The following is a 17,373-nucleotide window of genomic DNA, read 5'->3' on the forward strand; positions in this document are numbered from 1 at the left end:
AGTCCATTGTGCTCACTAGTGAACTTCAAACTGACATCGAATCTAATGGCAGGGTAATGGCTGAGTGAATGATGACCCACCCACCATTTAAAATCATGTTTACAAAGGGCTAGATGACAAGAGAAAATGCCTTCAATAAAGTGACAAAACAGGATGCAACACTGTCAAAACAGTACGATCTCGATTACATAACGGATGTACTCATGGAGGAGAAAGTGTGGGGACACACGTCAAAACGTGACCCTGGTTTATCTCAGGCTGGTACATTCCAGAGGATTCTGCCTTCTTTTCCACGCTTAGTTCAGCTTCCTGAGGCTGGATGGTTCTACACCCTCCTCCTACTCCTCTTTTACTGCTCTTGGTTATATTTACACAGAAGCCGAGTTTCCCCAAGGATAGGCCCCATATGATCCAATCTCATCTCCTCCTTTGCTTCCCCCGACCCCCAATCCCGTCCCAGCCGCACTGGCTGCCTTCCTGCTGGCCTTCAGGTGTCATCTTATCAGGTGTCATCTTATCAGAGAGGCATTCTAGTCCTTCCCCACATCTGCCCCCTCCTCCACGACACTCCCCCCAGACATATTACATGTGGTTTATTGACGGACTCTCCTCCCACTAGAACATAAACTCCATGAACACAGGGATTTTTGTCTGTCTGGTTTACGGCTATATCTATATCACCAATACCTAAAACAATGCCTAGATCTTAGTAAATGCTCAGTTGGTATTTGTTGAGCGAGTGAATGAATATAAGACATATGCTAACAAAGCGGTGGAGAGAAAGGCTAGGGACAGGAGAGAGGAAGGCAGGCAGCTAATTAGATATCGCTATTTTTAAGCGAGCAGCGGGCAGTACTTTTCAGTCCCAGGATCCAGAAAGCCAGCGACATACCTGTTTATTTACAAACACCAATAAAACTGCATCTCTGAGCTCATCTTCGGCTAACATTCTGGTTAGTTCTTCTCGGGCTTCATTGACCCGCTCTCTGTCATTACTGTCGACCACAAAAATCAGACCTAGAAAGAAAGCACAAGTGTGTTAGTAGTCTGAACCTGGGAAGGCAGCTGTTTATACGTGCTTACAGCTTCTCCCTGCTTACACGTGTGGTTTCACTGAAAGCAATCAATACGGAAGGATATATAGTCTTCAGAGTTGGGAAGCCTCCTGTACACCCAGCTAGCCTTTTTCAGAGGCATCTAGCCCTTCACCAGATTAACAATAACAAGAATAGAGAGAGAAAAGGTTAGGCTTATTTTTCATCACTTCATTTCTACATCATGCCTACATGATGAAGACCCAATAAAAATCTGTGGACATCCAAGTTCAGATAAGCTTCCCTGGTTGGCAATGCTCTGCGTACGTCACACAGCGATGTGCCAGAAGGGTAATGCATTCTGACCCCGTGGGAAGAGGACGAGGCAAGCTTTGTGTGTGGTACCTCCCAGATCTCGCCCTACGCATCTCTTCCTTTGGCTGGTTCATTTGTATACTTTTGCTATAACAGAACTGTAAGTATAGCGCTCCCCTGAGTCCTGTGAGTTGTTTTAATGAATATTGAACCTGAGGGGATATTTGGAACTGCCAAATTTGCAGACAGCTGGAAAAAAGTGAGGGTGGTCTGGGGAGCCCCGAATTTGCACCTGGTGTCTGAAGTGAGGGAGTCTTGTGCCCTTAACCTGTGACGTACGGCCCAACCCCAGGTAGTTGGTGTCAGAAGTCTCTGCAGCATTCCACACTATACAGCAGCAGAGAAATCCCAGGAAGCAAAAGACAGGTCAGAGAAAGGGACCACCACACTGTATGTGAGCAAAGGTGGCTGAAACCTGCACAGATCTGGTCACTGCCACATTGGCTGGAGGCAGAGGCGGGGCCGATAGGATCTCAGAGGAGGTGCCCAGGAGGGATCCGGCACACATTCCAGACACAGGATGCAAAAGACTCTCTTAGCAGTAGTCCACGTGACATTAATGGTAATAACAACTGGATGGTTAGCTGACAATAAGCCTTCTGTGAGACAAAAATGGGAAGTGGCTGCCAAAAGAACTAACTTGATCCTAGGCTGTATCAACAGTAGTGACAGCAGCTCAGTTTCTAAAACACGGGCAACAAAAAGCCGATGGCTACAGTGCGTCAGTCAGAACATCCTGGGAATGTTATGTGGTTGGTGCTGGACCCCACACTCTAAGACACAGGCGAACTGGAGGGACAAAGAATGACTGGGACGGCAAAGGAATTAGATACCATGTCATATGAAAAACAAATTTATATAACTGGAAATATTTTGCCTAGAGAAAAGATTCACTGAGGGGACTGACAGCTGTCTTCAAATATCTAGAAGCTGTGACATAAAGAGAGGTTCGACTTGTTCTAAGTAGATGGAAGATCGGTGGGTAAAACTACAGGAGGTCAAGGTGATAAAAAGAGTCAAGAGAAATGCAGGGGCAATGGGCTGCCTCAGGAGGCGTGCCTGTCACTGAAGATGCTTGTGCCCAGCTTAAGCGGCAACTTCTGGGGACACTGCAGAAGGGATTCTGCTGACGGGAAGGGCAGTGGAATGAGATGACCTCTGGGTTCCTTCTGACACTGAGATCGCACCACCATGTCTAGGAGGGAAAATCTGTGCTGGCCCTCGGCCCTTTCCCTCTGTGCTTCCCAGGCCCACCCAACAGCTGCCTGACCAGCTGTCTGGAGCAGCCCACTCTGGCAGACGGGAGTGTCCACAGCTTCTGAATGTCTGGGGCTTACATGAGACTCAAAGTCATGTCTGTTACATCACATCAGACCAGAAAAATGAAGAACATTCAAACGCCCCCACCAAAGATTTGATAGGCTGCCAGTAAGTTCTGGACTCTTATCATAACTAAGCAAACGAGGTTATCCTGAAATGTGAGGAGATCCTTAGTCTCCAATGCGAAACTGACAGGGTGGAAGCTGACGTATTATCCCTTTGCCGTTCCTAATAGAAAGAAAGGTTTATAAATTTAGGTCCCATTTTATACTGTTTTTATTTAGATCCTTAGGTGAGAAACAAAAGAACCTAGCCATCAGACTGACTACACTTCTGAACTAAGAAAACCTAGAAAAGGTAAATTTACAAATGAATAGTACGCTGTAATTTGTTTTTAGAAGTGGGGAGAAGAAAATTTAAATGAAAAAAGACAGCCTGACTGTTGGGAAGTTGGCAGGAAAAATAGGGGCAACATCCAAGATTACTAATGGCTGAAATGTTTGGACCCACCAGACAGCAAATCCATTCTTCAAAAGTCCCCATTTGCTAATTTCATGAAGAGTCTAAACCACCCACCACAAGGTCCTAGAATATAGCCAGTTAGTTCCCCACCATCACAGCAGTAGTTACTGAAACTCAATGAAATTAGGCTTGTTATAAATAGAAGACTGAAAACAAACAGGCATTTCTACTTGGTGACTGAGTGTGACAACTCTTAATAAGGTGGGTAAAGGGAACCCTGCCTGAGAATGAGGACAAAAAACCTCTAGTAATTTGGACTCCGTGACAGTTAATTTTATGTGTCAACTTGACTGGGCCACAGGGTGCCCAGACATTTGGTCAAACAGTATTCTGGGTGTGTCTGTGAGGGTGTTTCCGGATGAGATTAACATTTGAATCAGGACACTGAGTACGGCAGATTGAGCTCCTCAGTGTGCTCTAGTCCAATCCAATGAAGGCCCGATTAGAACAAAAGAGAGGACGAGAAAGAATTCACTCCTCTTGGAGCTGGGATATGTGTCTTCTGCCTTTGGACTGGAACTTAATCATCAGCTCTCCGGGGTCTCCAGCCTGCCAACTGCAGGTCCCGGGACTCCTCAGCCTCCACAACCATGTAAGCCAATTCCTTATAATAAATCACATATACACACACATATATACACACAAAAACATATGTGCATACATGTATGGAGAGCCAGCCATCATACTGGTTCTGTTTTTCTGGAGAACCCAGACTAATACAGGCTCCAGAGTGCCCACTACCTTCCAACCACAGAACTAAGCATTTTATAAAATTAATCTCATTCAAGCCAAATGATCCGGCACAGTAGGTATTCACCTCCATTTTATAGATGAGGAAATCGAGACAGGAAAGATTACCTAACTTTCCCAAGGTTTCAGAGCAGAGCTGTGGTTCAAACCCACATTTTCTACTTTTATCATTGGTGAGGAATTACAACAGTTTGACCAATATGGCAAGTGCCAATCCAGGTTAAATGGACACTCTGAGTATCAAAAAGCGTATTGTCTGCAACGGATTGAAACACAAAGACATAAAAATCTAAGAGTCAGGGCTTCCCTGGTGGCACAGTGGTTAAGAATCTGCCTGCCAATGCAGGGGACACGGGTTCGAGCCCTGGTCTGGGAAGATCCCACATGCCGCGGAGCAATTAAGCCCGTGAGGCACAACTACTGAGCCTGCGCGTCTAGAGCCTGTGCTCCGCAACAAGAGAGGCCGCGATAATGAGAGGCCCGTGCACCGCGATGAAGAGTAGCCCCCGCTCACCACAACTAGAGGAAGCCAGCGCACAGAAACGAAAACCCAACACAGCCAAAAGTAAATAAATAAATAAATAAATTTATTTAAAAAAATCTAAGAGTCATCATGGAAAGTTGCTAGGGTATCGAGTTGTTTCTCTAAAAATCAATAAAGGGAAAGAATTAAATATTTTTCCTGCCTTTCTTATATAAACTATATTTCAGAGAAACCAAATATTTGATGAAGGGATTCTTTGTTTAGAAGGATTTCAGCTTAATAGACTCAGATGGAATGACAGAAAAAAAATGGAGGGATAAACTGTTGAGTAGAAGACGACTAAAGAGACATAACAATGAAAGGCAACGTGTAAACTTTGATTCCTTTGCAAACAAATCAAATGTGAAAAGGACGTATTTGATATAACTGGAAAAATCTGAATAAGGACTGGGTACCAGATATTAAAGAAAGAATGTTAATTTTGGAAGTGTGATAATGCATGGAGATTATGTTTTAAGAAAGTCTTTATCAGTTTGAAATAAACACTGAAGGATGTATGAGTAAAAGGCATCATGTCTGGCATTTGCTGTAACACACTCTGGGCAAAACGCTGATAACTGCTGAAGCTGGGTGATGAGTTCGTGGGGATTTGTTATGTATCCTTTTCCTCTTTTGCTTTAAATTTTCCACTAACAAAACTGAAAAAAGAAAAGATAAATGCACTATTTTGAGGAAACACATTCTAAATCTATAGGCTAAGGAAATAACTACAAATAGAGTTAAGTGTTAAAGGTAATAGCTAAAATAATGATACAAAATATAAAGGGACAGTCGACTCGGGTATTTGGTCTGAAAAGATCAACAAATATGGGTCTTTACTATGAAACACATGCAATGAAAACACCATAGGTAGTAGAATCTTCAAAATTAAAAAAGTCCAAATAAATTCTAGAATGAGTATGTAGATGCCAGGTGGTTATGATTCTACTTGAGAATCAGGGCATAAAAACTATACAAACAGCTTACGGATATCTTGACAGGTGATACTCCATAAGGTATCATTTATCCAAAATATAATCAATGAAAAAAACTCAAATAGATTGATGGGGGACTGGGACACGTTAAAACCCCAAATTTTAAGAAACCAGTGATAAGGAAATAAGGTAATGATCTGGGATATTCATGCTTATTCAAGCACTTGTAGAATAACAGCGCCGTAGGGAGGCACTGTGGCCACATAGGATGCTGGGATTTAGGATTCCAGCCATCCCTGTTCATTTCTTTCTCTCCATGGGCATGATTTTCAAATATTCTCCACAGGTTTAAAAGAGTGTACTGAATTCAAGTTCTTCAAAAATTGGTACTTCATCTAAGGCACATACAACTTTCAATTAACCAAAAGATGAAATTCATTAGAGCAACCATTTTCTAACCGTTCTGGGTTAAGAGGATATTCCTATATAAGGCATTAAAGCCCAAGTACTTTTTCAAGGAAGGTTTCTCAAAAAGAAACCTCCCCAGTAAGTGTAAGTGGGTCAGCAGAAAAGAAAGAATGACTGACAGTCCAAATAAAGCAGCGCACCACAAGGTTTTGCTTCAAGCATCGACCTTTAGGTGCGTTTAACAGAAATGGTTGCAAGGCTAGAACTGGATAATCTTTACCTTGTGTGTTCTGGAAATAATGTCGCCACAAAGGTCTGATTTTGTCCTGGCCACCAACATCCCAGACTGTGAAGCTGATGTTTTTATATTCTACCGTCTCCACGTTGAAACCTAAATTGGGAAGATGGAGAAAGTGTTTAATGAAGACTTTTGCTGGTTCAACAATTCAAAATAATTTCAGCTAACATTTGGACAGTACTTTTCATTTACGAAGCAGCTTGCCAGTCAAAGATCCATAGCTTACAAAACAGAATGTGTTGGTCAGCTTTCTCCCCCGTGCATTGTGACAGGTGTCTCCAACCTTCTCCACTCCCTCCGGTCTCCCTCCTCACGCCTCCCCTCCCTCTCCCAGCAGCTCTTCCTGCATACTTCAGAGCAAACAGAAGCCATCAATGGGACTGCTTCTGCTTCCCACCACCACACACTGTAGAAACTCATCTACATCTTCAGCCACACTTTTCTCCCTCCCTCTTGGAGCAATGGAAGGGGGCAACTAGCTAATGCCAATCCCATCCCCCCATGTGCTGGATCCAATTCACCCATGCTGTCTGGAACCTTCAAAATCTCCAACCTGTTTAAGTCTTTTGCATCTTTCAAAAAAGATGACTCCGGGCTTCCCTGGTGGCGCAGTGGTTGAGAATCTGCCTGCTAATGCAGGGGACATGGGTTCGCGCCCTGGTCTGGAAAGATCCCACATGCCGCGGAGCAACTAGGCCCGTGAGCCACAACTACTGAGCCTGCGCGTCTGGAGCCTGTGCTCCGCGACAAGAGAGGCCGCGATAGTGAGAGGCCCCGTGCACCGCGATGAAGAGTGGCCCCCGCTTGCCACAACTAGAGAAAGCCCTAGCACAGAAACGAAGACCCAACATAGCAATCAATCAATCAATCAATCAATAAATCTTAAAAAAAAAAATTAAAAAAAAAAAAAAAGATGACTCCACACCTTCACGCGCTACCACCCTCTATTTTCCCTTTTAAAGTCAAACTTCTCTAAGACGTTTAGCTACCTTCACTGTGCCAACTTTGTCACCTCTCACCCAATACACCTTAGTTCTACTTTACCATGTTTTGCTGGTTTCGCCAAGGTCAGCAAGGTCACCATGTCAATAAATCTGACGAATGCTTTCCAGTTCTTATGTGATTTGATTTTATATCTGACACTACTGCTCACCCCCTCCTTGAAACTCCTCCCTGGCTTCCCATTTTCCTTCTGTCTCTATGGCTGTACCTTCTCAGTCTCTTTAGTGAGCTCAGCCACATCTGATTGATCTTTAAATGATGCTGAGTTCAAAATCATTTACACAGAACTGTTGCACATAACCTAACCATCCATCACTGGAAATTTGTTAAACATATAGCCACATAATGGAATACTATCTAGTTACTAAAATTTGATGTTGATCTGTACTGATTATTATTTAAGCTCCCAAACATAGTGGCTTAGAACAATGATTTTCCCCCCTACCCAATTCTGTGGGTTGCCTGGGCTTCCTCTTGTAGATGCATTCAACTATTGAGTCCTTTGGGGGCTAGGCTGGACTTCTCTCTCTCCAGGTGGCCTTTTTATTCCCAAGGAGCACTGAGCAACCTCACGTGCTGGTGGTAGTGTTCCGAAAGAGCAAACCCCAAGACACAGCACTTATCAAATCTTTGTGTAAATCACATTTGCTGATGTGCCCTTGGCCAAAGCAAGTCACACGGCCAAGCTCAGCACCACTGTGGAAGGGGACTGCACAGGGGTATGGCTACTGAGGGGCATGATTCATTGGGGCCATTAGTTTAACAATCTACCACAAAATCAGTATTCAATTCATTCACCAAATATTTCCTGGACATCTATTATGTGCCATGCATTTGGCTAGGCACCTGGGGACAGTGGTGAACAAGGCAGACATGATTCTTGCTCTTATTCACACTTTTGGAAGAGAGACAGTGAGCAAGCAATGACAAATGTGCTCAGAGTTACTGAGAAGTTCAGGTTGCTGTGGAAACTTACAACAGGGGAAAAACCCATCCAAGGGATCAGGAAAGGCGACCCTGAGAAATGATGCTTAAACTGAGACGGAAAGAATGAGCTGGCATTAGCTACATAAAGCGGGGAGGGGGGTAAAAAAGAAGGCAGGAAACACATTGTTTAACGCAGAGTAAGTTGGAAGACAGCATGCATATGACTTCACAAAGATATTCACCAAAGTCACAGTGTTTTTTAACACTTGTTTAGATTTTTTTTGTATGTATGACATTATGGAAGCATGAATTATTTTTATAATTGGAGAAAACCAAGTAATTATGCTATTTTCATTTTGGACTAATAATATTTTTAAAATTATGGGTATGAACACTTTCTCCATCTGGTTTCCTCTTCCTTTAAGTGCTGCAATCTCTGAAGCTACTGCCCAAGTTGGAAGTTGATCGGTTGGTTCCTGTGCCTAATCCAACATTCAGAACACTACTGACATTCACATGCCATCCTGGGGAGGCTATTCTCGCTCAGGAGTTTGGACCTGGAGGCAGCTGATGAGGCACAGACTAAGTTCTGTCAAAACTGCCTTTGAGGGGCTTCCCTGGTGGCGCAGCAGTTAAGAGTCCGCCTGCCAATTCAGGGGACACGGGTTTGAGCCCTGGTCCGGGAAGATCCCACATTCTGCAGAGCAAGTAAGCCCATGCGCCACAACTACTGAGCCTGCGCTCTAGAGCCCGCAAGCCAAAATTACTGAAGCCTGAGTGCCTAGAGCCTGTGCTCTACAACAAAAGAAGCCACCGCAATGATAAGGCTGTACCCCACAATGAAGAGTAGCCCCCGCTCACTGTAACTAGAGAGAGCCTGTGCTCTGCAACAAAAGAAGCCACCGCAATGATAAGGCTGTGCCCCACAATGAAGAGTAGCCCCCGCTCACTGTAACTAGAGAAAGCCCACGCACAGCAACGAAGACCCAATGCAGCCAAAAATAAATAAATAAAATAAATAAATTTGTAAAAAACAAAAAACACAAAAAATCCCTGCCTTTGCAAAAGTCTTAAATAGCTGACAAAACACAGTGCGGGTTCGCAGGAATAACTACACCGCCAGATAGTCCTCCAGCATTTGAACAAATCAGATTCTTCACTTGACCACCAGCTCAAAAAAAAAAATCATACTACATCTTTAAACACTAGGAACATACTTGGTATGGAGAGATGCTTCCACTTAGAAAGGCCAGCTGGAAGAAAGATGGATTTTAATAATCATTATCTTTTTCTTTTTTTTGCCAAGCAGATACGGTTAAACTTGTTCCACCTAAATGTGTTCGTATGCCTCCCCTGTAAACATAGCGATGTGCCACAGAGGACAGGGAGCAATTAGGAAATTGTATATTACCTGGTTCTGGCCTCAAAACCCCTCTCGGGGCGGACAAGATTTTCCAAAAAAAATTCAATAATGCAAGAAGTATGTAAAAGTATAACATACTAATGTGTAAACTGGTCTTGTCATAGGTCGTTAACATACCTATCGTAGGGATGGTAGTCACAATCTCTCCCAGCTTCAATTTATACAAGATGGTGGTTTTTCCAGCGGCATCCAAACCCACCATGAGAATCCGCATCTCTTTTCTCCCAAATAGACTTTTAAACAGTTTTTCAAAAACGTTCCCCATTGTAACTGATTTCTGTGACCTGAAGGAAAAGAAAGGCAAGTCAAGTAATTGTTCTTTGCAGAGATATAGAAACATAAATATAAGAGATATACATGAAATACAAGTCTCCATTAGAGGTGGCTCCTAGTAAATACTGAACAATTTTAAGTATAGTTTGGCCAGTAAGGAGTAGAGTATCTTGTTTTCAAAGGGAAACTCAATTAAGCCTTTTGATGCCTTGCCAAAAAATTCTCTTTTCCACTGCAGCATCCAAGTGGGATATGTGAAGCACAGTCTCAATGGTGGCAGGCTTTAGTCATCTTAAGTATGAAAGCAATGTCACAACAGACACAACTCACACTTCTGAAATGAGAACTCAGGAAGCGGAGAACCAGTTTATTTTACACACATGTGAAGCAAAGTCTTTAAGGCAGGTTAAATATCAGCACCTTTTAGAAATTCAGTAGTTGCCTTTGGCTAGCAGACAGTATCAAGACCCAGAAAAGAATCTAAAAAACTTCAGAGGTGAGGAAATACAGCACTGGGAAACTGCACTGCTAACAGAGAAATTAACTAGGCAAAGAGTAGAGGAGACACCAGAGCATCCAGTGTCGACCACCACCTTACTCTTATTTTTAGCTTTTTTGGAAACAATTCACACACATAAAAACATAAATGATAATGTACAGTTCAGTGAAATGTCATGAACCAAATCAAAAAAAGATGATTACCAGCGACCCAGATCTCCTTGTGCCCCTTCCCAATCATTACTCCTCAAAAGGTAATCACTATATTGACGTCTAACTGCATAAATATTCAATATTTTTCAGTAGGGTGCATGATAGATTCTATAAAGGAAGGCAATAGTAAAGACAGATTAGGGACTTCCCTGGTGGCGCACTGGTTAAGAATGCACTTGCCAATGCAGGGGACACGGGTTCGAGCCCTGGTGTGGGAAGATCCCACATGCCGACGAGCAACTAAGCCCATGTGCCACAACTACTGAGCTTGCGCTCTAGAGCCCACGAGCCACAACCACTGAGCCCGCGTGCCACAACTACTGAGCCCGCGTGCCACAACTACTGAAACCCGCACACCTAGAGCCCGTGCTCTGCAACAAGAGAAACCACCACAATGAGAAGCCCGAGCACCACAACGAAGAGTAGCCCCCGCTCGCTGCAACTAGCGAAAAGCCTGCATACAGCAATGAAGACCCAACACAGCCAAAAATAAATAAAAAATTTTTTAAAAAGACAGATTAGCTCTGCAGAAATTTATTCTACATCTTTAATTTTAACAGATCAGCCTATTTGAAGTGTGAGCTTGACATTCTAATTAAAGACTTAAAAGTAGTACTGTCTACAACGCTAACCTTGTTCCTGGAAGTCTACAAAGATTCTTCAAAGAGAAATAAAAAATCCTTGTTTCCCTTTAAACTGCTAACCATAGGAAAACTTTATTCCTGGGCAGAGCAGGGTTAAGACAGAACAAGGACAGCCCATCTCCCATTCATCGGGACCCTAGGGACCTCAGAGGGGAGGTCACCAAGTTCCAGAGGCCCACCTCTGAAACTCAACTGTGTCCTACAGTAGCTTAACTTCATGGATGAGGTCCAAGCACACACCATTTTATTCTACGACCTGAGAAAAGGAGCAGAGCATTTATCCTGTACATAAATTAGGTACAGGAGAACTGCTACAACCAAAGAATAATGATGAATGTTTTAATCATTCATAGAAGGGCCATATAGAAAGTATATAGAAGTCCAATGCACTATGGCACTCAAAATCTTGTTGGGCGACAAAACTAAAGATTCCTTATCTTCGTTTCCGAAAAAAAGATAAATCTCACAGATGAGAAAAAAAAGTGAGAAACATTCTGGGGGAGGGAAGGTACTTCCCACTTAGATGTCCTATGAAGCAAATACTCGATTCCTCCTCCCAACTACAGTACACCTCCAAGGTTCTCCCTCCTGCTTCTCTTTTCCTCTTTTCCCTACTCATCTGCCAGAGGCGCCCAGAGCCCGCTGCGCTGCTAGAGACCCTCTGGAAGACGCCGGCGACCCTGGCGCCTCTTTGACACGCTCACCCTCCCCTACCACAAGCACCAACTGTCCATCAGGGAGAACTGCGTGGAGATCTCCAGGACACGAACCAGAACGGGTGGCCAAGTGGGCGTGCGCAGCGGGCAGGCACGCGCGCTGGGTCCCCGGGGAAGGCGTCCGAGTGTCCTTTCTGCCCAGCCGCCAGGCCGCTTCCTCTTGACCTCCGGGCCCCCGGGAGAGCGGAGGGCCCAGCGACGGACGAGCCAAGCCTCTCTCGATCCCCGCAGCCCCTGGCCTACACGAGGGCGGAGAAGGGACAAGACCCCTTTCTGCAAGCCACCCGCTGCTCTCTAGCTTCCCGACCTCTGAAGGTGCGGAAATTCAGCCAGGCCTTGAGTGCCGCAACCCTCTCTCCCCAGTCCGCGACTCACCGGTCCCCAAACTGACCACGGGTACGAATACCACTGCCTTTAGGATTGCTGATCTTCTCTGCGAAATGGCGACAGGCTTGGGGCGGGAACAGTAACCAACCAATCACCCGTCGCCTCTTGGAGCTTTTGTACCAGTGAGCGCGAGGTTCCGTGAGTGACAACAAATCTGACCAATGTAAAGGACAATAGTAGCCGGGGAGCGAGGAGACCCGCCCCTCGCGACCTAGGCGACGGCACGAAGCTCTGGAAATGCCGGCTTCATCTTCCAATGACAGCTCACCGGGTCCTGGCGAGACACGCCCATATGCCCCGTCCCTAGGCTGTGCGCGACCAATCAAAAAAGTAAAAAGAGTTCCGGTTTGCTCCGCCAATCAACTCGGAAAAATTCAAAGGATTGAACTAACCCCATTCGGACCAACTGGGTAGGGGCATGTGGGCGGGGCCAAGTTCATAGTGATATTTAAGGAAATTTGCTGCGGTTGAGCTAAAAGTAGAAATTAGTTTGGGGCGTTGTTTTGTGTGGGAAACATCCAGACACCTACACCGAAATTAGGCATAAGGAAGGTTTCCTGTTCAGTCTGAAGCTAGACAGCCGCCCTGCTTTTGAAGAGATTTTCAACAGTTGGGGAAAATACTAGCCACCTGCACCTGCGATCAGGCGCACAGAACCACAGTCCTCACTTTCTGAGAAATACTCTCAATAACTCAGCCCCCTAATGCCAACTTGGTTCACTAAAAAGTTTACAAACGTCCGTAAATGGTACATAACTGTTCCTAATGGTACATAAACAGAGAAACTAACATCCATTGAACGTGGTATGTGCCAGGAAATATGTTAAGGACTTAACCTGCATGACCATAAAACCCCGTTAGTTGGAATCTACTATTATTCCCATTTTACAAAGGGGAAAATAAAGTAGCCGGGCAGAGTTTTAAGCCTAGGTCTGTCTGACAGCTTAATCTTTTCAATCAAATGCTTTCCTGATCACAATGACTGTATATATGAGGGTAAATACAAGTACATATGAGAGGTTTTTCTACATGACTCCTTTAAAATTATAATATTTTTTCCTAACTATAAAAAAAGTCATTTTTTAAAGTATAATGGAAAAAAAAAAAGACACTTCCCACCAGAGAGAGAGAGGAAAAAGAGGAGGAGGAGAAAAAAAAAATCACCCATCATCCTATCATCCAGAGGCAATCACTGCTACCATTTTGGTTTATTCCTTTTCAATCATTTTTCCATGAAATTTTTACATAGTTCAGATTATGAATATGTAAAATTTTGTCTTTTTCACTTAATATTTTAATTTGAGCATTTTCCAGATTGTTTAACATTTTTCTTACAAACATTTTTGATAGCTGTGTGATATCCCATCATATGGATATACCGATTTATTTAATCATTTTCATGTAGTTGTCGACGAAAAAAATTAATCAGTTGATCTAAGAAAGACATGGACAGTTTTATTCAAGCCAAATTGAGGATCATAACCCAGGAACAGCCCCTCAGAAAGCTCCAAGAACTGTTCTGCCCGTTAAAGGTCAAAGCACAGTTATATAAATTTTTTGAGACAGAGGGGGCTGTACATTAAATGACGTATTATTTTTTATAGGTTTTTAAAATAAATTTATTTATTTAATTTATTTATTTTTGGCTGCGTTAGGTCTTTGTTGCTGCGTGCAGCCTTTCTCTAGTTGCAGGGATTGGGGGCTACTCTTCGTTGCGGTGCCAGGGCTTCTCATTGCGGTGGCTTCTCTTGCTGCTGAATGCAGGCTCTAGGCACGCGGGCTTCAGTGGTTGCAGCACGAGGGCTCAATAGTTGTGGCTTGCGGCCTCTAGAGCGCAAGCTCAGTAGCTGTGGCGCCAGGACTCAGTTGCTCCGAGGCATGTGGGATCTTCCCGGACCAGGGATCGAACCCGTGTCCCCTGCATTGGCAGGTGGATTCTTAACCACTGCGCCACCAGGGAAGTCCCCCAACTTACAGTTTTGACTTACGATTTTTCGACTTTACAATGGTGGGGAAGCAGTACACATTCAGCAGAAACCATAGTTCAAATTTTGGATTTTGATCTTTTTCTGGGCCAGTGATATGCCATACATCTGGGCAAAATCATCTAACATGAAGCCACACAGCTTCCACAAGGTCTGTGGGTCAGGCACACGTTCACAAGGGTAAACAACTGATATACTTAAAACCATTCTGTACCCTTACAACCATTCTGTTTTTCACTTCCAGACAGTATCCAATAAATTACATGAGATATTTAACACCTTATTTCAAAATAGGCTTCGTGTCAGATGATTTTGCCCAAATGTAGGCTAATGTAAGTGTTCTGAGCATGTTTAAAATAGGCTAGGCTCAGCTATGATGTTTGGTAGGTAAGGTGTGTTAAATGCATTTTCGACATAACGATATTTTCAACTTATGATGGTTTTTAGGGACATAACCACATTGTTAGCCGAGGAAGAGCTGTCTTTTTTTATAATATGCATGGGGGGAGTTCCATGGTGGTCTAGTGGTTAGGATTCAGCACTTTCATTGCCAGGGGCCCGGGTTCAATCCCTGGTTAGGGAACTGAGATCTCGCAAGCTGCTGGTTTGGCCAAAAAAAAAAAAAAAGAATATCCATGGGGAATGCATGGGAGGAGGCTAGAAGAAAAAGAGACCTAACTTACTAGTGATTGTATTCAGGAGTTGAGGTTGTGATTTTTTTTTTAAAAGTGATTGTGAGAAAACGTTGTACTAACTTTATAAGGCAAAACAACTTATTTTTTTAAAAATAAAAGATGTTGATAATTAGGAAGGAAGTGTAATAGAATAATAGAAATCATGATTGGTGCTCAGGGGAAATTTAACAAGCTCAAACTCTGGCAACTCTATAAATACAAATTGCTTATGGTGATGTTGATTGAGTGGGGTTTTTTTTTCTTAATAGAAAACACTTCTCATCAATATAATGTTATTTGTACAGCACGGAAAGTACAAAGTGCTCTTGGGAGAAGCAGAGAGATAATTTCATCCTGAGAAGCATCTTATTTGGAGATAGCTCCCCGCCTCTGAGTTCGACTTTAAAATTGGTTAATAGTGTTATTAGTATTAGTTCTAGCACTCTTGGTAGTGGTAGTTAGTATCTGCCTTATAATTGCTGGGTCAGGTGCTTAATGTATTAGGTACTGTATGATAATTACTTCATCCAATTCTCACATGAATACATTTAAGTTTAGAGAGTTTAAATGTAACACAGTATACTGGGACCACCTCCCCTCAAGTATCACTAAACTTATCCTTCTATTCTGGTCATGCTCCTGCTGGAGAGATGTATTTTCCCTCCCTTGGAAAGTCCTGCTGTACATATTCCTTGCCCTAGAAACAAACCTCTCCAGTAAATTTGCCCTTGGGAGAAACCTTAAGACACCCTTCACTTTTTCTCAGGAGTCCTCTGGAGAAAATACAGTCACCCCCAATGTGGTTTGTGGGCCTCTGGTGTCTTGAAGTTCTAGGCAACTCAGCCCCTCCCAGGAGACTGTGACTTCCTTCTCTCGAGATGCATAAAAGCTCATCAGACCAGTATCTGAATGATTCTTTTTCAAAGAGATGCAGGCAGCTCTCTGGACCCACGATGTTTATTATGCAGGGTTATGCAGCCTGGCAAGTGCATTGGGGCTTGCACTAAAGGATCAGCTGGTTTCCATAGCAACGTGCATTCCTTTCCACGGAGGATTCTATCATCTCTCCTGCCCACTCAGACTTTCCAGAATGAATTGATTTCTGTGACTATAGGTGTTTGTCCTTGATCCTCCAAAGAGAAAAGGCATACTCATCAAAAAATAAATAAATAAATAACCCAACAATAAAATACCTGACTGCAGCTAAAAGGCTGCATTGCATCAGCTGGTCTTCCTTCTTTTAAAAAAAACTCTATATTCTTTCTCCATTTTGCTCTGTTCTCTAGCCTTATCCATCCTTCTGGGAAATAGTTTTCTCTGACAGAAAGCAAACAGATGGCAGCTTCATCTTCCTAAAACTGGCTATGATGGGACCATAATATCAAGTTTTCAACAGGGCTCTCTGAAAGCCTGGGCTGAGGACACGGGTGGCCGACCTGTGGGTTATGATTGGAAGGGCAAGAATAGGGATCGCTGTACACATAGAGACGTCCCCGTCGCTGCAATTTTACCCTTAGAGATTTGTTTTTTTATTGCTCCCAGCAATATTCTCTTAAATTGCATACACTCCTGGAAAGAGTAATATATTAGGTTATTAATGCTGAAAGAACTTGGGAAAGAGGAGGAGGTGCAGAGGGAAGGGTATCAAAGGATTTATTAAGACCACCTTTGTCTGCTTCACAAGGATATCTTCTGTGAGGGGTCAGTGCAGGTCCTTGTCACACACGCACTTGCACACGCGCACACACACACCCCCTGGAGGGTACCCTCTGACAGTCACAATGCAGTGGTGAATTCAATGCACAGCGCTGTTCCCCGAAACTCCTGCATGCAGTCCTGTTGGAAGATCTTTGAAACCTACACCTTGAAGTGATTAAAACTCCTTTCTGTCCCCAGTGCCATTTGTTTAACCCTAGGCTTCCACAGACTAAAGTTAGTTTTCCTTTGACTACTGTGGAAATCAGCAAAACATCACATTGCTTTGTTAAATAAACTGGATAACAGTGAATCAGTTCAGTTTTATGTAGCTTACTATTGCTCTAACTCCTCAAAACACAGAAGAAATCTATTTCCCCCTAGTTAAGCATCACTGTTACAACCAGAATGTCCCAAAGTTACTCAGCTCCATTCTAATGGAGCACTTGTCAAGTGATGTTTAACTGGACGTAATTTGAACATATCAATAGAATTATATCCATGGGGTTTCCAAGACTTTGAATTGGGCCTCCACCTATAGATGCTCGTTACCTAACAGGGAGCAACAGGTGATACCAAGTTTCACCACATAAAAGCCTGGAATCACTTCCTTGTCACTGACAGGAAACATGGTGTATTAGTCAGGGTTCTCCAGAGAAACAGAACCAACAGGATGTGTATATATAGAGAGATTTATTTTAAGAAATTGACTCATGTGATCGTGGAGGCTTGGCAAGTCCAAAAATCTGATGGGGGACACTGGCAAGCTGG

At 43.4% G+C, this 17,373-nt stretch overlaps 1 protein-coding gene across 5 annotated transcripts in view; it reads right to left on the bottom strand.

Annotated features, from left to right (window-relative positions):
• The window catches only part of LOC309619081 (ADP-ribosylation factor 2), a 53,712-nt gene extending 41,340 nt beyond the window's left edge, over positions 1-12,372 (bottom strand). The window contains exons 1-4 of one of the 5 annotated variants that reach the window (XM_082373879.1): positions 12,237-12,372; positions 9,635-9,801; positions 6,148-6,258; positions 893-1,017 (exon numbers count right to left, since the gene is read on the bottom strand). In XM_082373879.1, the coding sequence (XP_082230005.1) occupies positions 893-1,017; positions 6,148-6,258; positions 9,635-9,782 (384 nt within the window). In that variant the 5' untranslated portion in view covers positions 9,783-9,801; positions 12,237-12,372. Of the gene's footprint in view, positions 1-892; positions 1,018-6,147; positions 6,259-9,634; positions 9,802-11,915 lie in introns of all 5 variants that reach the window. The other 4 variants (XM_082373875.1, XM_082373877.1, XM_082373876.1 and 1 more) reach the window with 4 other exon arrangements.
• Positions 12,373-17,373: the final 5,001 nt, after the last annotated feature.

Source organism: Balaenoptera borealis, assembly GCF_965194805.1.
Source record: "Balaenoptera borealis genome assembly, chromosome: 20".
Classification (NCBI taxonomy): Eukaryota; Metazoa; Chordata; class Mammalia; order Artiodactyla; family Balaenopteridae; genus Balaenoptera; species Balaenoptera borealis.